At 38.6% G+C, this 25238-nt stretch overlaps 1 protein-coding gene across 1 annotated transcript in view; it reads left to right on the top strand.

Annotated features, from left to right (window-relative positions):
- Positions 1-25238, top strand: part of dnah9 (dynein, axonemal, heavy chain 9) — a 262350-nt gene that overhangs the window by 76854 nt on the left and 160258 nt on the right. The window contains exons 33-40 of the mRNA XM_039739325.1: positions 2633-2843; positions 4802-4929; positions 5139-5247; positions 5368-5515; positions 6365-6539; positions 17257-17430; positions 20652-20859; positions 22619-22784. Coding sequence (XP_039595259.1) covers positions 2633-2843; positions 4802-4929; positions 5139-5247; positions 5368-5515; positions 6365-6539; positions 17257-17430; positions 20652-20859; positions 22619-22784 — 1319 coding nt within the window. The remainder of the gene's footprint in view (positions 1-2632; positions 2844-4801; positions 4930-5138; positions 5248-5367; positions 5516-6364; positions 6540-17256; positions 17431-20651; positions 20860-22618; positions 22785-25238) is intronic.

The following is a 25238-nucleotide window of genomic DNA, read 5'->3' as shown; positions in this document are numbered from 1 at the left end:
ACCTAAATTTGGAAGTAATAGGAAACTAAAAAAAACTCCACGATGGATTAATAAAGATTTAAAAAGAAGTTGCAAAGGAAAAACTGCTGTATAAGGCATATAAGACTAATGACTGCAAAGAGAATCGTGGCGTATGAGAACATGAGGGCAACCATTAAGAAGGATATCAGAGAGGCTAAAAGACAGTTGGAGAGGAATATAGCAGATAAGGCGAAAGAAGACCCAAGAGATTCTTTCAGTATTTTAGTAGTAAAAGAACAGTTAAGGAGGAGGTCAAGTTCATCAGGAATAGTAAAGGGAATTAAAAGATACAGACAGTGAAATAACAGATGCCCTAAACTTACATTTTTCTGAGGTGTTTACAAGTGAGCAAGTGGATAACCTCCCAGAGGTAAACGCAACTACTAAGGAGGTACTGAGGGATTTGGAATTTGTAGAGGGAGATGAGCTGCTCAGATTAAATAAGGTGAAATCAAACATGATTGAAGTGCTTAAAATTATGAAGGGAATTAGTACAGTGGATCGAGACTTGTATTTTAAAATGAGTTCATCAAGAACACGGGGACACAGTTGGAAACTTGTTAAGGGTACATTTTGCACAAAGAACGATAGACACTTGGAATAAGCTACCAAGTAGTGTTGTTGACAGTAAGACATTAGGGACTTTCAAAACTCGACTTGATGTTTTCTTGGAGGAAATAAGTGGATAGGACAGGCGAGCTTTGTTGGGCTGAATGACCTGTTCTCATCTCGAGTGTTCTAATGCTTTTAGCAGTGTTTCTACAGCCCGAGTGATGCTCGGGTTTAACGCTAAGGAGGATAATTCATTATATTTTTATTATGACTTCCTATGCTTACTCCTAACCATTCCTAAGCTAACAGCCACATTGTTAGAATGTCAAAGTAATAGCAGTGTGACTAGGTCCAAATTATTTGAATTTAAGTTACCTGTTGCTCCAAGAAGCTAGAATTAGTCAGCTATTTTGGTTAAGGCTTTGGACTTCAAACTCTGAGGTTGTGGGTTCAAATCCCACTACTGACACTGTTTGACCATGAGCAACTGACCTCGCCTCTCTATACTCCAATTGGAAAAGCAAAAGGAATTTAACCACTTGTATCTTAAGTGTTACGCTGCCTTGGCTAATAATAACAATGGGAACAATAAAGTTCAACCATAAATGCATAGCCACAGATTTGGATGCTTATCAAATGTATCAGTGCAAGCTCCCAACCTTTCCTCTCCTCAAGTAAAAGAATATTTTGGCAACTAGGAAAGAAAGCGGGAAATTATGAGAAAATGCTGGTGTTATACATACAAATACTTAACGTAAATTGTGCAACACTGAGGAAGAACCAGATAAGACAGAAAAACAGAAATGTTACTGGCCAGTGCAAATTTGTCAATGAAAGAAAAAAATAAAATAATCTGTCATCCATCCACTACTGAACCTGTTCTATCCAGTTCATACTTTCACCTCCTAACCTGAAAACACTAGATACAAGGCGGGTACTATGCCTGGGCCTGGACAAGGTAAACATCTGCACACTGTCACACTCTCTCGTATCGGACCAATTTAGAGCCACCAATTAATATTACACATATGTTTTGGGATGAAAATATGGTTTCTAATTGGAAATCTATGGAAAGGGATAGAAAATGTGCAAATTTCATGTATGCCACGAAAAGGCTGACATTCCAAATTTCATGCTCTGGAGCTTTGAGATAGGAGCACAAACTACTGTGCCACCATGCTTCTCAAATTCGAGTATTAATAGCCAATACAATGGGTTATTGGATCAGGCTGCATTATGATGGCTCATTTTATATGGGTGATAATTTCAAGTTGCATACTTTGATTTATAAATTAATGATAAATGATGATTTTTATCGCTGTACAAATCTTGTGCGCACTTGCCTTAATGATTTTAGAAACAGCCATAGTCTTGATACGTTATACATTAAAAGACAAGGTTTTAACAGTAGTTCGATATGTTGTATGAGATATGCATCATCTGATTGAAACTCAAGAATGCAATTCATTTACTGTTGATGGTGCGTGTTTTTAAGCAATATCTTTAAATGCTGTTGTTTCAACTGCATATATTGACAATACATTAATTATTCATCAAAAAACAGTGACAGTGTTTGTATTTCAGGATTATATCAAAATGAATATTGATTCTGTAACTTAATTAATTTATCAGAGGTTTCCCTTGACATATGCGATGTTAAATCTTTGTTACAGTTTTAATTAAAGACAGAAATCTCTTTTCCATGTATATCAAGTCATTTTAGATTGTCAGAACAATTCCTCATTTTTCAGTTCACCCACGTGTGCAGCAATACAATGTTATCTCCAGAGCCCAAACATTATCAAGTAAAAAACCTTGGCCTAAGATTAAATGTTGTGTTTTAGTGCACATACTTACTTAGTTCATCCTCCCAAATATCCACAATAACTCTGATTTGGACTTCAGACAAGTTAGTGAACATGTCTACAGTCCAACTGTAGAAATACAAAGCCATGTCATGGTGTGTTCTTGTAAGAATCTTCTTGCAAACATCAGACATATTAATAATCACATTTCCTACCCACTAACAATTTTTATTTATTATTTTTGCACCCCAAAGGTAGTCCAGCTGGAGGAGCTGCTTGCTGTGCGTCACTCTGTCTTTGTTGTTGGAAATGCTGGCACTGGCAAGTCCCAAGTTAATAAATCACTGAACAAAACCTATCAAAACATGAAGCGGAGGCCAGTCTGGGCTGACCTGAACCCCAAAGCTGTTACAAATGATGAGCTCTTCGGCATCATAAACCCATCTACTCGAGAGTGGAAGGATGGTAAGCTTCTTTCTGTTCTAGAAACCTAATTAAAAAAGTTAATTGCTATGATGTCGGGCTGAGACTGGCATTCCAGCTGGAGTAGAACTGAGGATCCTTACCTGGCAGGGATGCCAATAGTGTAGAAGGACAATGGAAGATGAATTATTCAGGGCATTGTCTCCCCCAAGAATCTAGGTGGCAGCCCTTCTGGGGCTTTGGTACCCATGGGACCCAACAGGGCTGCCCATAAGAAGTGTAATTCCTAATATGTCCTGTGGTCTCCACGGTGGGATGGATGAAAAAAGGAAAACCTGCATACTATATGGATTCTCAGGTCAAAAGTAGTCTTTATTTGAGCTCTTCAAGTGAATTGCAGTAAATGGTATGTTGTCAAAATGTCACTGCTTGCTTGTTGAAAATCTTTAATGAGTTGCAGAGCTGAAATTGCACTTGCAATCACAAATTTTTCTTATTTAATTTTAATTGACAGAGCTGCTACCAAAGATGGGCTTTTGGAGTTTTAGCAGAAAACATCTGCGGAGAGTGCTGTCAGATAGTATCGCCAAGCTAAATTTTGAATTCCTTCAGTACTATCAATCGGTCAAATCTACAGTGCATTGCACAAGTACCCAATGTCTGATACTTACACAGCCAGCTGCTTTAGCTTGAAACTTTAAAGATATCTGCTGACTGATAATTTTATACTTCTATAGACAGGAACAAGATGTTTAAGTGACTAGAGTCATTAATAATATAGCTTATAATAAAGTGTTTAAAGGACTTGAATTGCATAAAAAGGACCAGCAGTAACCTGACTAGTAAATGTTCTCATCGTTAGACAAAACCTGATTAGATCATAACATTTTTTGAACAAGTAGTCACTAAATGGTAATGATTGTTTCAGTACACTTCAATTATCGTTGCTTGTTGTGCGCTAGGACACTACAAAATGGTTACAACAACAACAACATTTATTTATATTGCATATTTTCATACAAAAAGTAGCTCAAAGTGCTTTACATAATGAAGAAAAGAACAGACAAAATAAGAAATTAAAATAAGACAACATTAGTTAACATAGAATAAAAGTAAGGTCCAATGGCCAGGTTGGACAGAACAGGGTTAACAAAATCAATAATTTTAATAAGACAATGCAAACAAAAAAAATCTGAGAAAATTATCCATCCATTTCTCCTTTTTCTAACATGCTGAGCACATCACATGATCGGGGATTTTAGAGCCTATGCAGCAGGGTAGGAGAACACTACAGATATGACACAAATGCATGTACACACCTGTAAGGATAAATTGCTTTTGAGATGTGGAAGGAAAGAAGGGTACCTAGAGAAAACTTACTAGAACATGGGAGTCTACAGAGTGACTAAACAGAGATTAAAAGTACTTTTACAAGAATGGTATGGGTTTGTTTGTTTTTTTTTTTGTTTTTTTTTTTATATACATTTTTTAAGAATTGCACTAGATCAAAGCAAAGTGTTACAAAGGCAAAGTCCACAAAAAGTTGTCTAGTTGCTCTCTTGAAATGATTTGGCTCTCTTTTGATTTGACATCAGAAGTGGCAAAATTGTAATCGTTAGATGCCGTCTATAGCTATTATATAAGCATATCTTGTAAATAATATTCTGCTGCCTTTTAACTCTCTAGGTAGGAACCAACTAGGGTGTTAAGTCTGTACTGGTTGAATGTTTGGGCTTTATTTCTGGATTTTTTTTTTTCTGGCTTATCACAGAAGATTGCCTTTAGGAGTATAATTTAACTTTTTCTGCAACATGATTTTAAAGGTGCATGTGGCATCTTACTGTTGCAATTTTGCCTCAGGATGTCGCTGTAAATTTGTGTGGTGTTTGAATCTTATTACGATGTTTTCAGTTTTGTTTTTTTGTTTGATGTTGATGACTGTTAAAGGTGCTCTACAAGTCAAGTACTTAAAACTTTTTAACCTCTAAACTCTTCTTCAGGTCTGTTCTCCAATATCATGCGTGAGTTGGCCAATATCAGCCATGATGGCCCCAAGTGGATCGTACTGGATGGCGATATTGATCCCATGTGGATTGAATCTCTTAATACTGTCATGGATGACAACAAGGTAGAAATATTTACAAGGATTTAATAATAAAAATTGTTTTAAGACCAACCAAAGATGAATGTTTTACTTGTTACCTCAAAAATTTAAATAAAAAAAGTAGAATGCTACCAAATGAAACACACAAGCACTGACCTCTGTCTATAGGAGATTTATTTTTCTTAGACTTCTGACATCAGCTTTCTGAATAATTGCATTCAATCTTCCTCCAGGTTCTAACACTGGCCAGCAATGAGAGAATACCCCTGAACCCCACCATGAGGCTGGTCTTCGAGATCAGCCATTTACGAACAGCCACACCAGCCACTGTCTCTAGAGCAGGTCTAACACCTTTATCAACTTGTCATCTCATTTTTGATTTTCAGTTTTTCTTTTTAACGTAATTTGCAACAAACCATGTTTAAGGTTTTAAATTTCAAATAAAAATTTGCTTGTCTTTAGGTATTTTGTATATAAATCCAGCTGATTTGGGCTGGAATCCACCTGTCACCAGCTGGATAGACAAGAGAGAGGTTCAGTCCGAGAAGGCCAACCTAACCATTTTATTTGATAAATATCTTCCCATCTGCCTTGACACCCTAAGGACCCGGTATGTTGCAAGTTTGGGTTGTGTTTTTTTGCTCTTTTCAATGACGCTTTATTTTAATTCCTTTTGAGTTGCTTTATTTTTTCATGGAGGGTTTGTGCATGTTTGGTAACACATGTAAAATGTTCACTTTAATTTGGTTCAATTGATTTTTATTTTGTGCTTGTCACAATATATCAGAGCATGCAGTATTATCTTATTAAATGCTAAAGAAAGCATATAATGAGGATATATCTAGACAAGTCACACAGGAGCAATTTGGAGATGAAAATCGGGCCTTTTATCAAACCAAAATGTCTATATCCACAAAGGAAATGAAGAACAATTATAGAAATGCTGAAAAATCGCATAGAAAGCCCTCGGGCAAACACCTGAAATGTAGGTGTGCTTATCTAAATGCAAAAAAAATTTTAAATGAAGGGTTTCGGGAGTAAGCTTCGTGTCTTCACTGCACAAATTTTGGATATTCACAAATATTCCAAACTGTACACTTTTCTAACGCATTTCTGTTTAATATAAAGCAATTAGTTTTATAATGTATTGCTAAATACCCATATCTTGGTGAAATGGATGCTGGCTTTGGTTCTTGCCAAGAATTTTGTACATTAAATTCAGTCCAATGCAGAACACTTTATTTATTTGTTTATTTTTTGGTATCTTGTGGCTGCTGTAATGTTTTATCTGAATAATACTCTTGTTCTTTGGGTGTGTGCAAAGCTCTTCATTCATAAAATGCAAAGCAGCCACTAAAGAATAAGCACATTTTCATAAATCCGGTAACAGACCTAGGAACAAAATTGAGAATGCTGACAAATGGAACATGTTGTTCTTTCTCTGTTCGTGTCTTGTCAGATTCAAGAAGATCATCCCAATTCCTGAACAAAGCATGGTACAGATGCTATGTCACCTTCTTGAATGTCTTTTAACAAAAGAGAACACCCCTCCTGACTGTCCCAAGGAGCTTTATGAGCTTTATTTTGTTTTTGCTGCAATATGGGCTTTTGGTGGTGCCATGTTCCAGGATCAGGTAAGACCTTATTTATTTAATTTCACTAGCCATTATACTATCAAATATTACATAATATTAACCTTATTATTTATACATTAGTGCACTAACAAATTGTGTGTATGGATCGATGGATGGATGGGGCATAGCAGAGTTCCAAATCCCAAGCACAGATTGACTAGAAACAATTCCAGTTTCATATAAACGTTTAAATCAAAAACTTTACCTTCTTACAGATTTCTATCATTAAATAAGCAGAAGTTCAAATATTTTCCAGTTTTCTCCTTCCAAGGCAAGTGTTGTCCTTTTCCATGGTCTCTAGCTTACCTGGGTGAGGCTTGGTAGCTTCTAGGAAACACTTCTAGGTCCTGTGCAACCTACTTGCAGCTCCTCCTGCTGGATACCAAGAAACCCAGCAGGGCTTCCCATTGGGACTATACCTTATATAATAAAGTATATAAAGACAAAAAATGTCTACTGCTACACTTGCTGTAATTTGTAAGGCTATTCAATAAATATGAATCCCATCTTCCATTCAGTGATTTTCAGTAGCTGTTTTTTTTTACCTTTTGGAATTTAAAAGGTTGAAGAGCCTTTTTAGCAAATAATAGCTCAACACCTTGCAGGCACTGCATTGAGAATATTATGTGCATATTTTAAAGTGGCATATAGGGGTGTTCTATCCTTTAGTTACTTACGTATGTAGCCCGGATTAATCAATTTTTCTCTTGCAATCTGGCAAAAGTATTATCTGTAATTTAAAAGCTTTGGTCTTGACCTCAAGCCATTTTTCAGGTTCTTGAAACTATTGTGATTCACAGTCTGCTTTAGAGAGTACTTGACACATATTCATCGATGTGTCGAAAGGGATCTTTCACATTTTGATTCATGATTGTATGTGATCATATCAAACATTTATATTTTTGTTGAGTTGTAAACTATTTGGTGAATAAAAACAAATTGCATTTCTTAAAATTGTCCATTCTATGCTTATTAAACCACTGTTGAAGTTAAACATTTTTCCAACAGACAAACGAACAGTCAGAAACTTTTACATAAGTGCAGGATCCCAGTATTATACACATATTTCCAATGAACTTGTATTGCATGTAGATCCTAAAGATGTTATATCTCTATGCCTATGGGTCTGTCATGACCAGCTAGGATATAGACGGACATGATTAAAGGAGGCATTGTACATTCTGATAGCTGTGGGCTGTAGCAGTGCCCCCAAGCACACTGGAATGTGCTAGTGGCTAAAGCCCACTGCAGGGCTACACATCACAGAGCTGTTAGTCATAATAGCCTCCAATTTTACCATCATCCCTTTCTTTTTTTCTTTGCTACTCTATCTTGTGTGCCTAGGATCAGGCCTGTAATGCAGCTGTCTGTCTCCTAGTCAGTACAGTCCACCATCCTACCCAGCACATGACAGTATAAAACAATGGTTCTCAACCTTCTGTCCTCGGGGCCCTCTGCTGCTGCAAGTTTATTCCCCAACTCGTTTATTCTCTTAATTGAATGTGTACCTTAATTACGCAAGACATTATTTCCCAGGTGTTTTTGATTTTTACAACCATCTGGAAATTACTGACTGGTTATGCTATATTTTTCCTGAGTGAAGCATACATTTATTCTGTGTAGATGGGTAAAAATGTATTTTTTTTTCTGTTAAATATATATATTTTTTATTTTGTGGTTATTTAGACAATTGTTTAGTAATAAGCCCACAAGTGGGTAACACTGAAGTAGCTGCTACCGTCAGTCATTTGTGCTCCTTATCATTAACTGTCAGTATCAAGGTACAAGGAAGAAAGCAAACTCCACACGAAAAAGCGAATTAGAGAAAAAAAAAACTAAAAACAATGTAAGCATTTAAAGATACAGAAAACATTCAAATATGTCTTATTTTCCTGTAAGTGTGAACCTGACACTACTCCACTTTTCTAAGTGCTAAATAAAAGGGAAAAATGTGTCAAATAATTAATCTGTGAGATCAGTTGAAGGCAGCAATAAGTGAATGATTTAGAAACTGGTTAGAACAAACTGGTAAAACATCACCCATCACACTCCTCAGAAGACCGGAGTCCTTATTGTACTGTACAATTCAGTTTGCTGTTAAGATGGAGCACACCCAGGTTTTTGTTTGTGTCTATTTTGTGATCTTTTTTATTTTATGAAACAAAGTGAAATACAACAATACAGGTAAACTGTCTCCATCCCACCAACCTTCTGCTTGAGTCAATGGGTAGATACTGTAGAGTAACGTGTCCTCACAAGATAAAGGAGAAAAGGCTCCACAATAATAAGCACATCACAAGGATATCTAAAAAGAGGTTTTTTTTTCCTCCCAAGGTTTCAGGTCAGTGAAGCATAGAAACAGTGAGGAATGTATTGGGTGTTTTGATTTATGTTCTCTACGAATTCAAATCAAATTCTTTGTGACATGTTGTTGCATTGTTAGTCAGAGGTGCAAATAAGAATTTCACTGTACTCTGTATATGTGGTGATTATTAATGTTCTTTCTACTATTACTATTTAAAGTGAGTATAAATCGAGGATCACTGGGCAGCAACAAGCCAGGAATTGAGCCTTTGAGCTGGTATAGTACAGTTCTCAATTGATTTGCTGAATTTTTGCAATTCATGACTCACAGATTCGAGATGATTTAAATTGTACAAGGACAAACTCCACTTAGGCAGTAATGAGCTTGTTTGGCCTTCCACTGGGAAACCGAAGTAGTAACCTCTAAGTGTTTGAGCCCACACCAGCCCTACACCCCTGCCAGTCCCCATTATGTTGGTGGATGGGTCAAGCAGGAAGATTGCCATCAACTCAACTATTTTGGCAGTGAGCTGTTCATAGGTGGCTGTCCCAGCAGCACACCTTGCTATACTCCTCGTTGCCGTTGTTGTGGCATTTTTATAATAGAGGAGTAACCTGAGAACTGATGTAGACCGCATAATTTAGAGTTGTACAGTACTCAAATTGGCATAGACAGATATGAGAAAATGAGGCAGGATAGTTCCAGGGGTGCCCCTCCTACTCCTATATGTGCCTGGTAGGCAAACTGCAGTTAGAGCTATTTTAGCCCCAGGTCTGATGCCTCTTATGTAAATGGTTTTCATTTCTCAGCTGTATTTTGCTGCAAAGTGCAAATAAATGATCCATCACATTTCATCTCTTCTCTTAGTAGTTGTATTAACTAAAATAATTGGCAAACGCCTCCGATGTTTCCAGTTATCTAGTATTTCTATAAACTTCCCTGGTTGTCATTGTCAGCCTTACTGTTGAAGAAAAATAAAAATGCTAGAGTGATGATGAAATCTCCATTCATTAGAGATTTCTGTCTTGTTTACTTTCTTCTTGGCATGTCTGGCAGTTTGACACCCATTTGAAGACAGCAGGTTGTGTACATTTCTGTTTCAGTAGTAATGATGTTTTCTAACTGTCATGGAGCTAGGACGTATACATTAGCTATTCCTTAATAGCTCCTATCCATCTCTCTCTAATTAGCTTTTTTGCCTCTTTTGTTTCAAAGTTTCCTTTGGAACACTTTTCAGAAAATCACAATGTTCTCTTAATGAAGGTGCTGGAGCTGGTGCTTGTATGTATGTGTGGCTGTGTGTATTAAAGCAACCGTGAAAAAACATCTGTGTCTATGTACAATATATATTGTGTGAGATTATATATATATATATATATATATATATATATATATATATATATATATATATATATATATATATATATATATATATATATATATATAAAATGAGTCCAAGACATTAGAAAGGTTTGGGGCAGCCACCCGTATATTGTTTTTCCCAGCTGCAAAAGGGTTTCCTTTATCAAAGAATTGATGTGCATCTCAGAGTCCAAAACAGAACCGCTATAGTAGCCTAAGATGGAGGCTTTAAACGTCTTGAGAGGAACTGACGTCATCAAAGGGGCCGGCTTCGGAAGTGACGTCATCAAAGGGGCAGGCTTCGCAAGTGACGTCTTCAGAGGTGCCGGAACCTTGCAGGATTTCCTGGGAAAGGTCTGTAGGGAACTGAGAAAGACGGTCAGCGCACTCCGCCGCCCCCTGGTCGGATGTTTTATTACAATTACTTGAGCCCTTTAGCTGCCTCCTACTTGCACGTGTGTGACAAGGCCCCCCTCTCAGCCCAGACCCATCGGGTCAGGCGTCCTGCACCGAGAGGTCGTGGGCACGAGAGAGAGCATCAGCATTGGCAGGGAGAGTACCCTTACAATGAATAAGCGAAAACTTGTAAGGTTGAAGGTCAAGAAACCACCTAGTGACCCGTGGATTTGACTCCTTGTGAAGGCCATCCACTGTAAAGGAGCTTGATCCGTTACTAGAGTGAACTCCCGGCCCAAGAGGTAGTACCTCAACTGTGTAATCGCCCATTTGATCGCAAGGGCTTCTCTTTCCATCGCTGCATACCTGGTCTCTCGATCCAACAGTTTCCGGCTCAGGTACATGATGGGGCTGTTTAACACCATCGACGCTTTGGCTCAGCACTTTACCCAGGCCTGTGTCCGAAGCGTCTGTCTGGAGAATAAAAGGTAGAAAAAAATTAGGAGCTTTTAATATTGGTGCTGACGTAAGAGCCTGTTTTGAGTCACTAAATGCAGCGTCCGCCTTGTCTGTCCATACCACGTGATTAGGAGCCCTCTTCTATGTAAGATCAGTCAAGGGCGCCGCTCTCTCTGAAAACCAAGGTACAAACCGGCGGTAGTACCCGGCCAACCCAAGAAAGGCTTGGACCTGCCTCTTAGTTTTCGGACGGGACCATTTAACAATGGCATCTATTTTTGAACACTCTGGTTTCACAGTACCCCGACCCACCAGGTAGCCCAAATATTTAGCTTCTTTCAATCCAAAGAAACATTTCTTGGGATTAATATGAAGCCCGGCTTCTCCTAGTGTCCGCAATACTGCAGTGACCTGCTGTACGTGTTCGTTCCTTGTGCTGAATTGTTGACTACGTCATCCAGATAGGCAGCACTATACGCATTATGAGGTTGGAGCACTTTGTCCACCAGACGCTGGAAAGTCGCAGGAGCCCTGTGTAACCCAAATGGAAGAACACGATACTGCCAGTGTCCACTAGGAGTGCTGAACGCGGTCTTGACCTTCGCGGAGTCCGTTAAAGGAATCTGCCAGTACCCTTTTGTCATGTCAAGTGTGGTCAAAAATTCAGCTTGTCCAAGTCTCTCGAGGAGGTCATCCACGCGAGGCATCAAAAAGGGACACCTGGTTAAGCCGACGGAAGTCATTGCAAAACCTCCAACTGCCGTCAGGCTTACTTACCAAGACAAATGGGCTGGACCAGGGACTAAAACTTTCCTCAATCACTCCTAGTTGCAGCATCCGCTTGATTTCCAGCTCCACTTCTGCTTTCTTTGCCTCAGGAAGTCTATAGGGGCGCTCTCGGACTATAACCCCAGGTTCAGTCACTATGTCGTGTGCAATCAGAGAGGTCCATCCGGGATTTTCACTCACTACCTCTGAGACGGACAGGATGGCTGATTCCAGCTCCCATCTTTGTCTATAGGTTAATTCCTCGCTGAAATTAAGGGTGTCTATGTGAGCAAAGAATGAGCAGGGCTCATTACTAGTTCCCGTGCGATTGCTTTAGATGTAACTGAGTGCAAGGGAACAGCTTCTGGATATCGGGTCGCATAATCCACGAGGACTAATATATATTTATGTCCTCGGGCTGAGGGCTCCAAGGGTCCGTCCTACAATATCAACCTTGATTCGTTCAAAGGGGACATCAATTAAGGGAAGGGGAACGAGAGGAGTACGGTCCTTCTTTGGAATTTGCCGCAATTGACATTCTGGACAAGAAATACAAAAATGGCGAACCTCCTCGTTAATTCCCGGCCAATAAAATCTGAGCTTAATCCGCTCTAAAGTTTTTTCGGAGCCTAAATGGCCTCCAAATAGGTGGGCATGAGCTAATTCACAAACCTGCCGCCGGTAAATTCGTGGAATTGCCAACAGTTTCCGAACCTCCGCCCCATGTTCCGCGACCCGAAATAATAGATCATTTTCTATTACAAAGTGAGGTCCTTGTGGCATGGGCTGATGTGTGCATTGGCCGTTGACCAGGACTACTGCATTTTTTACAAATTATAGGGAGTCATCGTTCCACTGCTCCCTTTTAAAAGAAGCCGGTGTCTGTTTGAACTGAAAGTAAATGTCGGAAAGAGGGTCTGGTCTGACCTCAAGGGGAGGGGATTCCTCCCGACTCGTCGAGGCGCAGGTGGATGATGTATTTGCCTGTGATGGACCAGGAATCTCCCCGTCCTCCTCATGGGCTTCCGTATCTCTCTCCGCTGGCTGTGTACACGGCGTGGAGACAGCTTGAGACAAGTTATCCCCATCTACAATGAGGCCTAAGTTTTTATCAGGAGTAGTCAATAGTTTACCGCATTTATTTTCTGACCAGTCCTGTCCTAGAATCGCTGAGAAGGGAGGATTAGGGTGGATCGCCATATGATGTTTCATTAGCGTTCCTCCCGGACTCACGAAACACAGGGCGGTGTCGTACATCCAGAGGTCTCCGTGAATACATTTAATACTGGTCTTTTTTTTATTCTCTGTTGCAGTAAAACATATCGGCAATCAACAATGGAAATGTTGCTGCCGGAATCAAACAGGGCAAGGAGTTTATAACCATTAATGACTACAAATCCTGTATTTGAACACGTCAGGGTGTTGGCAAGAGCACACAAACTATCTCCCCCCTTCCACCTACATCCCGCCTCGCTCCCGGGTAGGTTGCACGCCTGGTGGCCCGGGAACTCAAACAGGCTCCGATGTATGTGTAAGAGACTCATTCAGTAGGACATGATCTCTAGGAAATACACTAGAGGGCAGTTCTGCTCTCCCAGAGTTTAAGACTGGCTAGGGTGTTTTCAAGAGCTTTATAAGCTCTTCCATAGAATGGAATTCACCCCAGTCCGGCTGGGCAAAGTTTTTAGGTAGGCCTTTTAAAAAGAGGAGACAGGCTACCTGTTGTATTATTTGGCAGGTGGTTAATTCAAATGGCCTTAGCCACACAGCCACCTGCTTCCTGAGGGCCATAGCCTGCTCCTGGACTGATCTCTCTGGATCAAGTGTCCAGTTTTTTATTATTTTTACCTGCTGGACTGGGGATAGCCCATATTTATCTGGGACCTCTGTCCCAATGGGCGGCTCAGCTCTCTCCTCCGAGAGAACATAATAAGCCTTTTTTGTTTCATACCCAGAAACCAGCCTACGCCTGTATGTCCCCTTCATGTTCTCCATTTGGTAAGTTATAGGCCCGGGGTTGTATTTGAGGAGCGGAGCCTGTACTGAGTCCTTCCTGACCCCCAAAACGCACAGCCACATCCCCCAAGAAACTCGGCCCCAGTACTTTCCTACCTGATTCATTACATGTCCGAGTCACGGTTTCTTCTGGGACTGTATCCTGCCTGCTAAGCCACTGTTATAAAAACGAGTCCAAGACATTATAAAAGTTTGGGGCAGCCACCCGTATATTTTTTCCAGCTGCAAAAAGGTTTCCTTTATCAAAGAATCGATGTGCATCTCACACAGAAATTTTAGTCTACGTGTTTATTTAATCCGCAAAACTTGCGCAGAAGCCTGTGTTGGTAAGGAATAAAAAGGATGCAAAATATAACCCCAGCCTAAATGCTCTGCCAGGTTGTTTGCGTTTTTCACATAAATAAAAACACCTAGGACTGCATGTTGGAGCTGTGTTCTTCATTGTTGAGTCACAGATCCTAAATCCGGGGTTCAAATTCTCATTGTGATAATACTTGTGTGGAGTTTAAGTTCCTCTGAAGACCATGTGACTTTTTCCGAAACACTGTGGTTTTAACTCTTAAATCCCAAAAACATGATTGTGTAGATATGCATTTGTGTGTCCTGTGATAGACTGGCGCCCTGCCCAGACGTCTTGCCTGCCTTGCAGCTGTTGACTCTGACTACTCGCACAACCAGGTTGGAATATGTATGGACACATGGATGGGAGTATACTTTTGGCGTACCATCAAACATACTGCATTTACTATAGTGTATGATCTGTTTGTGACACACACATACTCATCGTGTTTCTTAAATACATATCAACTTGCACCCTTGTACTTATAATGCTATATGACGTAAAGAAACTGATTTAAATTTCATATTTGAAAGTGTCATTTCATATTTCCTGTCAAGGCACTGGTTCAGTATGTTATCACAGACTGACTTGGCTTAATATTTTATCTTGGACAGTGGTGCAAAGGAAGAAACATGTATGAACTTGCCACTATCAATAAATGAGGGATTTATTGCATTAGTGAATTTTATTGTGTCATATAGATGCTGACACAAGTTCAATCATACTAAAATATTTGGCTCAATTAACGTCTGTCTTTTAAGGAGTTCTTATGACTTAATGAGGTCTTGTGGCTTCTAGTTCAGGGTCACTATGGGGTCAGAGCTTATTCTGGCAGCACTGGAAACAAAGAAGAAATTAGTCCTGGATAGGCTCCCTGGACATCACTAGGTATGTCTAAGATTGCTGTTTAGAAGTTCTGCTTAAATGTATAAGCGTTTGTAATTGGATTTAGATAAAGCATTAATATGTTCACCAGGATTGGTTACTGCCTTTCATCTGGTGCTGATGATGAGTTAATAATAATAATAATAATAATAATAATTAATAGTTTTTATTTATAGGCACCTTTCAAGGCACACAAGAACATCTTACAGAACATGTTAATAACAGTCACAATATAAAATTAATAGAATATTACAGTACAATAAAATCAGAATAAATACAATCATAAAATTGAATTTAAATTTATCAACTAATATTTATATTAAACAGAATAAGCCAGCTTAATAAAACCTATTTTAAAGGTAGGAAGAAAGTCAATATTGTGTATATCTTGTGGGAGAAAGTTCCAGAGGCGAGACTGGAGAATTATCAGTAGTCAATGAAATATCACATTTGTCCAAAATGGATATAGCTCCTATGGCTAGTTAAGCAATAGCCATCCTTAACCCTCAAATGGATTGTTTTTCAGAATGTTATGAAATGTTTGTATTATTTTCATCCCTAAATTTTCCACAAGGTTTTGTTATTCTATGAGGGTATTATGGGTTGAACTGGGTGCAAGGTAGGAGCCGGACACAGCACCAGTTCAGTACAATTGCATGTTCCTGTAACTGTCTTATGCAGGTCTTATTTATTTTTTGTATGTTATTTGCACATCTTTGAAATGCTTCTGAAATGAGCTCAGAACGCACCATATACCTGAATTTGAATAAATGGGTTCATAAATGGATTTATGTGTGTTTATGTATAATGTACTATAGTATTGTGCATTTGATTATATATCCATCTGTCTTCCTAACTGTCCTATCCAGGGCAGGGTCACAGGGCAGCTGAACCCTTACCCAGCAACCACTGTACAGTATATAATGATGATAATACATTTAATTTAAATCGCGCCTTTCCTATATACTGTGTGTATATACTTCTCCTTCCCTCCCCTCTCTGCTTAAAGCGTACAGCCCCATAAAGTGTGGTCCTTTGGAGCTTGTTATATTCCTTGTTGTTAGTCAAGCTCAATGGACTTCCTGTAGACTTTCTAGACTCCTGATTTCAAGTTTATTCCTGAGGACAGAGACAAATAGACCAAGTCCTCTATGGTTCTTTATCTCATGGCCAGTTGTTTTCTTATTGATCCCAGAGGTTCAAGTTAAAGTAGGCGGAATGAAATGTGGCTGTAATGTGTGTAATATTTATGGCCTATCTAACTAATAAATGTGTCAGGCTGCATCTAAAAGGTAGTGTGACATGATATATGTGGATGTGAATTTGATAAATATATGCGTCAACTGAGATATACCATGAATTTATTTGTTTATATGAAATGAATACCAAGATGCACACATCTCCCTACTGCCTCAGCCACTCTTGTTACATATTTATTACTATAAATGTGCAGGATTTCAATGTAACATGATATTTGTGTTTTTCTTTGTAATCATTACAAGTAGAAGTCAAATGACTACAGAAACATAAAGTATAAATAAGATTTGCTAAAGTGTTCATTGGGCTTCAGACAGCTGCTTAAAGATGTCTCCTGAAGGCAGAATTTTTCTGTTAGAGGAACCTCTTAAGAATGCAACCCAAGCAATAATGCCATCTGGTGGGCTACTGCATGTTCAAATGTGGAGATCAGGCAGAGCTACATTATCTATTGATCTGCTATATAGTGTATGGTCCACATTATATATGTATACTGTATATTTGTTTGTTTATATATACATGCTGGCCTCCGAGTCAATTAAGAGAATAACATTTAGTCAAATCAAGTCTGCTGTGTTGAAATTAGTAAAATATAGTTTAACATATTAATTCATCGATTGCGGGGACAGCAAGAATATGGAAATGAAAGTTATGGGCATCTTTATATGTACAAAGTATTTAGATATATTAAATAAATGTATATTTACTGTTGATTTTGTGTGACATACTCAGTTTACATATGTATTGATCCTGTTTCATTTATTTAAACTTACACATAATAGTTGATTTAGTGATTGATATAATGTACAGTACCATGTTAAATCTGTTAGCCTTCCTTTGTTGGAGCTTAATTATCGATTTACATCTAAAATTGTCCTTTTGAAATATGCAATAATAATCAAACTTTGTCCTTTTATTCTTCCCCATAGCTGGTAGACTACAGAGTGGAATTTAGCAAGTGGTGGACAACAGACTTCAAAACTATCAAGTTCCCCTCTCAAGGAACAGTTTTCGATTACTACATTGATCCTGAAACGAAAAAGTTCGAGCCTTGGTCCAAAATGATCCCCACTTTTGAGTTTGACCCAGACATGCCTTTGCAGGTGAGTTGTTGTTCTTTTAACAGTAATGGGCACATGCTCATAAGAAAGATGGTCCTGAAATAAAATGCATCCTCCTTAAATAGGCATAATACATTTAAGTGAGGTTTTTTTTTTTTTTTAATGCAAGGCCGGTGCTGGAATAAATTTAGTACAATAATATGTAATGTTTTCTTAAAGGAGAAAGTTACTGTAAAATTGCTTTTATTTAAGAAATTTAAAGAAAACATGCGTTAGTTGTCAAAGCAGGGTGAATACCTAGTCAGATTTTTTATTCCCCCCCCCAACTGTCAAAGTAACAATAGAGTACTGTGCGTTAATAGGCACAACACTCTGCTCACAAAGTAGAGAAACGCTAATGAAGCTGCGTCAATGCTTGTTATACAGTTTTTTTCAGAATTTTAACTCTTCAACAATATTTTATGTCATTTATTTTAAAACGGAAGGGAACTGCAGGTTGGTAAATCAGTTAGCCATGCAGTCTTACATCATAGTTACAGGGCATCTGGGTTTACATTCAAGCAAAATGTCTCAGTGCAGTTTTTATGTTCTCCTATACATGTCTTTTTTAATTTTTATTTCTAAGAACTCCCAATTTCTCCTACAGTATATCCCAAAGCTGTATATTTTAGGATATTCAGGCCGTATAAAAATGAGTGTCAGACTGAATTTGTGTGAAGGAGAACTGTAAATGCATAGTCGGAGTATCTGAAAGTGAACATTATGATTTTATATAGATGACTTGCTGATTAAAAATGCTTAAAATGTTGCTGTTTGTGTTTTTATATCATTGGACTTTTGAAATCAATTTTGGATTTTTTTTCTAGTGAGACTTTGTGGTGATGTAGGTATTAGCCATCTTTTTAGATGCATAGGAATCCACAAAACTCATTGGGCTAAATGGCCTGTTCTTCTTTTTCAAGACCTTTTTTTTTTCTCCTCTTCTTAAACAGGACCATCCATGCCATGCCAATCTGAGTCTTAACATGACGATTAACAAGCCAAAACCTAGTGGCACTGTATTCAGATACCTTTCATAGCAGCATACAGCGATTTCAATTTACTCCCTCGTTTCTGTTTAAAATTAAGAAGTCATTTAGATCCCTGCATTGTTTGCTTATCTTCAAGTGGAGGTCAAACCACCATGAAAACCTGCAAACCTTCTTTTTTCATGTAATGCTATATGATAACCATTTGTTTTAGGTCCTAATCAGTATGTTTGAAGTTTATTTAGTGCCCTTTTCACCAGCGTTGGAGGCAATTTTATACAGTGCATCCGGAAAGTATTCACAGCACATCACTTTTTCCACATTTTGTTATGTTACAGCCTTATTCCAAAATGGATTCAATTCATTTTTTTCCTCAGAATTCTACACACAACACCCCATAATGACAACGTGAAAAAAGTTTACTTGAGGTTTTTGCAAATTTATTAAAAATAAACTGAGAAATCCCATGTACATAAGTATTCACAGCCTTCGCTCAATACTTTGTCGATGCACCTTTGGCAGCAATTACAGCCTCAAGTCTTTTTGAATATGATGCCACAAGCTTGGCACACCTATCCTTGGCCAGTTTCGTCCATTCCTCTTTACAGCACCTCTCAAGCTCCATCAGGTTGGATAGGAAGTGTCGGTGCACAGCCATTTTAAGATCTCTCCAGAGATGTTCAGATTCAAGTCTGGGCTCTGGCTGGGCCACTCAAGGACATTCACAGAGTTGTCCTGAAGCCACTCCTTTGATATCTTGGCTGTGTCCTTAGGGTTGTTGTCCTGCTGAAAGATGAACCGTCACCCCAGTCTGAGGTCAAGAGCGCTCTGGAGCAGGTTTTCATCCACGATGTCTCTGTACATTGCTGCAGTCATCTTTCCCTTTATTCTGACTAGTCTCCCAGTTCCTGATGCTGCCACCACCATGCTTCACTGTAGGGATGGTATTGGCCTGGTGATGAGCGGTGCCTGGTTTCCTCCAAACGTGACGCCTGGCATTCACACCAGAGAGTTCAATCTTTGTCTCGTCAGACCAGAGAATTTTGTTTCTCATGGTCTGAGATTCCTTCAGGTGCCTTTTGGCAAACTCCAGGCTGGCTGCTATGTGCCTTTTTATTAAGGAGTGGCTTCCGTCTGGCCACTCTACCATACAGGCCTGATTGGTGGATTGCTGCAGAGATGGTTGTCCTTCTGGAAGGTTCTCCTCTCTCCACAGTGGACCTCTGGAACTCTGACAGAGTGACCAGGTTCTTCGTCACCTCCCAGACAAAGGCCCTTCTCCCCCGATCGCTCAGTTTAGATGGCCGGCCAGCTCTAGGAAGAGTCCTAGTGGTTTTGAACTTTTTCCACTTACGGATGATGGAGGCCACTGTGCTCATTGGGACCTTCAAAGCAGCAGATATTTTTCTGTAACCTTCCCCAGATTTGTGCCTTGAGACAATCCTGTCTCGGAGGTCTACAGACAATTCCTTTGACTTCATGCTTGGTTTGTGCTCTGACATGAACGGTCAACTGTGGGACCTTCTATAGACAGGTGTGTGCCTTTCCAAATCATGTCCAGTCAACTAAATTTACCACGGGTGGACTCCAATGAAGCTGCAGAAACATCTCAAGGATGATCAGGGGAAACGGGATGCACCTGAGCTCAATTTGGAGTGAGCTTCATGGCAGAGGCTGTGAATACTTATGTACATGTGATTTCTCAGTTTTTTTTATTTTGAATAAATTTGCAAAAATCTCAAGTAAACTTTTTTTTCACGTTGTAATTATGGGGTGTTGTGTGTAGAATTCTAAGGAAAAAAATGGATTTAATCCATTTTGGAATAAGGCTGTAACAGAACAAAATGTGGATAAACTGATGCGCTGTGAATATTTTCCGGATGCACTGTAATATCAAGTGTCTAGTTAGGTGGCTTCATTACTTTTTTTTACTAAAAGGAAAAGAATCAATGAACAAAATGATGGATCCTTACAGTTTCTACAGCACCAAGGCAATTCTGCACTTTGGCTTTGTTTTTCTTAATTGGACTAGCCTTAAATATGTAGTCCAGTGCTCAGTTTTGGTAACTGTTTGATTATTTTCTTTAGGCTGTACATCTTACAGACTTCTTTGCCACGTGCTATTTACATGCTCAAATTCTAATGTTTCATTTTTTGATTGTCTAATTTGGTTTTAAAGTTATTTTTCTTCACCTTTTAATTAACGTCCTTATTCCACTTTCATGTTCTTTGCAGGCATGCCTCGTCCATACTAATGAAACTATCCGTGTTAAGTACTTTATGGATAGACTGTTGGAAAAGCGAAGGCCCATTATGCTTGTAGGTAATGCTGGAACTGGAAAGTCTGTGCTAGTGGGTGACAAGCTGGGATCCCTTGATCAAGATGAATATATGGTCAAAAATGTTCCTTTCAACTACTATACCACTTCTGCAATGTTGCAAGGTAAGACGAGATATGTTTGTTTTGCAGGACTTGCTGAAAGCTAATTAGGTGAAGCTGTAAAACTGTGCTTCACTGCTGGTTGGGTTTTGGTTCCCAGCAGGAAGGAAGTAGGCTTGTAGAAACAGAGCTGACAAGCTGTCAGTGTAAAAATATAATCATCAATACCTCGCCAGTAAAACCGTCCCTTTAAATGAAGAGAGTCATGTTATCATTTAGCACCATCTCCAATGGCTAATACTATACCTGATGGACTCTTTGCTATAGAAAGATAGCCACCAGAAAGAAACTGGCTTGGCAAGTGTAGGATACAAGTAGTGAGAAGAGAGCACAATAAAACCGAGTTTCAGTTTAAGGCTACAGTCTTTCAGGCAGAAAAATGTATGACCTTTTTTCTTTTATTTGAAATGTATGCTTTGCTTTTTTCTGTGTGGCTTGATGTTTAAGGCAGCACAGCTGTTAGTTAAATCCTCACTACTTACTGTCACTCGCCTTATTGGGAAGTTAAGGAGTTCACTTGAGCTTTCCCTGAACCCAAAATGAATGGCAAGGGAAAATAGCTATCCAAAATAAACCAGCACAACTGATATAAGCCCACTTATAATAATGGCTAACTGTTAGGAAAGAACAATATAAGCAGGATGTATAAGTCACAGTAAAATGTTTAAAGGAATAAACAACCCTATATATTCATGGAATAACACAGTATTCACAATCAGTCAACATAGTGAAAAAACTGAGATATACATAAAAGTAAATCATTACTCCAGAATGTGAAAAATAAGAAAAATAAATCAATAAGTCCTCCATATACATCCAAAAGATAAAAATGTCTCAGGAAAATATAAACAACAAAGTAATGAAGAAAAATATGAAAATATAATGACCAGAAATATAAGTCCAAAATATTTATATAACATATGCCACCTTTAATGCTGAAGTATGAGATATAAAGAAAGGAATTAACTAAAGTACCACCAAATAAGCCAAAATGAAAACACAACTGTTGCCTGACTAAACATAGGTCTTGAACCCCTCTCTGTTTGATGGGGGTCCCTACTACAGCCTCCTACAAGTACACAAACAAACGTTGCCTCTCCCTTTGCCTTTCATTTCCACCCACCAGTTGAATTCTTGTTCCAACTCTTCTCCCAACTCCAAGTTCACTCAGTCAATGTGAGTACAGAGGTCAGCTTCAGCTAATTCTCAAAGTGAAACGCAGACATATTTTTACATTAAGGATGCCAGGTTAGAGTTCCTTCCAGCACCTGAGTCCCTGCATATTTGAGATTTCATTCACACCTAAGCAACCAAATCTTCCTAATAGCTCCTTTTCTCTATGTCACGTATAGCACTGTACCATATGGACCTCCTATCAGTCAGGCACTTTTGCCACCTCTTTTAGGGCCTGTAAAGAAAGCCCTAAGAGTAATTTCTCATTTCTACCAAGGTCTTTGCCTAATGGCATCATTGAGCCCCTAAGACAGCTTCAAGAATAATGTCCACTGGTGTTACTTTGCACATTCTCCAAATTATTGGGGGCTTAAGTTCAGGAGAAAAATGTTGCGGGAGTCATTAGTTTTCTACACCGAATATGGGATGATCATTTGTTCATCAGAAGCATTAAGTATGTTACAGTCGTGTGCTTTTGATTTCTAATTGTCTAATTTTGACAGGCCTCATTTTAACTTCAGAAGTTTAACATCTTGTACATTCTGAAAGTTGTGACTTGCCTTTTCTCTTCTCTGCTGCTGTTTTTAAGCTGTTCTTGAAAAGCCTTTAGAAAAGAAAGCTGGCAGGAACTATGGACCACCAGGAACTAAAAAGCTCATCTATTTCATTGATGACATGAACATGCCAGAAGTTGACGCATATGGGACTGTCCAGCCACACACACTCATCAGGCAGCATATGGACTACAATCACTGGTATGCTTTTCATTATTAAGTGGTTGTCTAGGTATTTCATTTTTTATTTGCACTTTTTTTAAATGGAACCTTACATGAGAGGGTTCTAGCTATAACCTGATTTGTAAGGCTGACTGAGATTAACAGCTTTAAATTAAAGGGCAGGAGTAGGCCATGCAGTTCTTCATCACTGCCTCTTTACTATGACATACATCTTCATTCACAATCTAGTAAACGCTACATGCATTTTTTTATATTTATGGTGTGTTGCTGTTGACAGCAACAAGGTCTGCTCATATCACTCCTGCATTATTATACTTTTTGTTGACATCAGAGAGAGTTTTACTAGCCATTTTCAATTATGATTCAAGGAAACATTCTCTCCAAATAGTTGCAGAAAAAGGAGTTAAATGATTACATTTTTTGTTGATTGTTGGGGTAACTTTAATCTCCCTTAAAATATTTTCTTTGGGATGCACCATTCATTTCACAACATAAAACCTTTCTTGTGCATTTTTAAATTTCCTTGTGACAGTTTGTCATGTTGGACTTTTACAGTGTTACTTCATTTTCAGGTACAGCCAAAGTGTGTTACACAGTAAGAAGCTAAATGAAAAGGGGCTAGTGACTTCAGGGTGTTCAGGCTTTTGTGTGAGAAATTTCATACGTTTCAGTAAACCCTTTTCCAAGTCCAAATATTTTGGGACCTAGGAGCCCTTTAGTGTTGAAGAGTTCTTGAGAAACCTCCTAATGATTCCAAAAAGAAGTCTGTAGAGAAATCTGGGCGTCTAAAATTCTATTCACTTGATAAAGCTGTTTGAACCCAAAGCTAGGAACAGCTCTCTGACTTAAAGGAATGGGTGGTCAGGCATTCTTTCCTGCCATCCATTTTGTGCTTAGATGGAGGATACTCTGGCCTCTAGGCAGACCTCCGTTGGGCCTGTTTATTTTCTGTCTGGTTAGTATTTTCAGAAGAGGGAAATTCCTGCTGCCGTCTCCCAGCTAGAAGATTTTGTGCTCTTACTCCTGGCAAACATGCCAGCTGGGCATCTCTGTGTAGATTTATATAAAACATTATACAGTAGATAGTAATGATGTCTTTGAGTGTTAGTCTTTATTCCTGAACATATAATAAACTGTTACACTATATGCATATCCTAAGTGAATATGCATCTCCCATTAACAATTCTCTTCACCTGTTTGTTACTCAGGATCTTACTTCTTTGCATTGTAAAGTCAATTAATTCAGTAAATCTCAGTATGTTACCAATTTAAACATAAAGTACTCCTGGCTCTTTGTTATTAATCAGCTTCTTGTGGAAGCTTAATAAAGGTAAGTGTACCATTTAGAGAAGGCTTGGCCACTTGGGAAATTATCTTGAGTCCTGGAGACTGAATGACACCTGGCCTATTGCTGGCTGACATTTGAATTAAGCTACTTACATGGAATTGCCCAAAAGAGGTGATTTGGGAGAAAAAAGAGCAGTAGAGCTATTAGAAACTGAAGTTTTAACAATGAATTTTAAACCATTATTTTTGCTCATAATGGACTAGAACATTAAATCATACAGCTCAGAACACATACATTTACCAAATGAGAACAATCTACTATCCTCATCCTTCAAAGAATGTAGCACACTTTTTAATTTGGAAGATTACACTTTAAATGAGTAAAAAAACCTTGCCTGTGGAGCACACTGTGAAAGATCATCATAGCCTAGAGGTACTAATTGGGATGAAAGCTTCCCATCTGTTGTCATTGTGAGGCAGTCATTCTCTGTACATATGGACACTCTGTTGGTCCTAGAATAATTTCTTGGGATTCAGATTTCAGGAGTGAGAGTTCAATAAATCTTAATTCCTTTAGTCATCTGAAATTAATCTCGGCTTTCATTCCATACAATTGGAGATGCAATAAGATGGCATTTATAAGTACTTCTATCCTAGAATATCTGCTGCTTCTTGGTTTTGGATTAGCTATAACCATCCCCTAGGCCCAGCACCTCCCCATGACAGGTGCCGTTTGTGCACATATGTTATTGCAGAGCTCAACAGCAAAATCCAAATGGCCATACACCTCTTTTTCTATTCAGATGATTTCCTCCAACACCTAAATATTCACTGAAAATTATAAGAATTATACAGCATGCATGCATTGTCACACGTGCACACACACACACGCAGGGTGGGCAAAATTAGATTTACAGTTGTGAGAACAGAAACCGAGTTTTATTCTTGTATGAATAATAATAAATATTAATAATTATTAATCATAAGTAATCATCAGATTATCAAAGTACCATTGAATTAATTTAAAAATATAGTCAAGACATTCCTAATGTCAAGTACTAATGAAACTGTTTGGAATGATTGATTTATAGTTATTCACATCCCCTGTCTTAATGCAGAACTCTTTAATCATGTTGAAATACTAACTGGTTATTGGCGAAACCTTTTATAATTGTGTTCGCTCAG

The sequence above is a fragment of the Polypterus senegalus genome, chromosome 17 (assembly GCF_016835505.1).
Source record: "Polypterus senegalus isolate Bchr_013 chromosome 17, ASM1683550v1, whole genome shotgun sequence".
Lineage (NCBI taxonomy): Eukaryota > Metazoa > Chordata > Cladistia > Polypteriformes > Polypteridae > Polypterus > Polypterus senegalus.
This window is presented reverse-complemented; position numbering and strand designations above follow the sequence as displayed.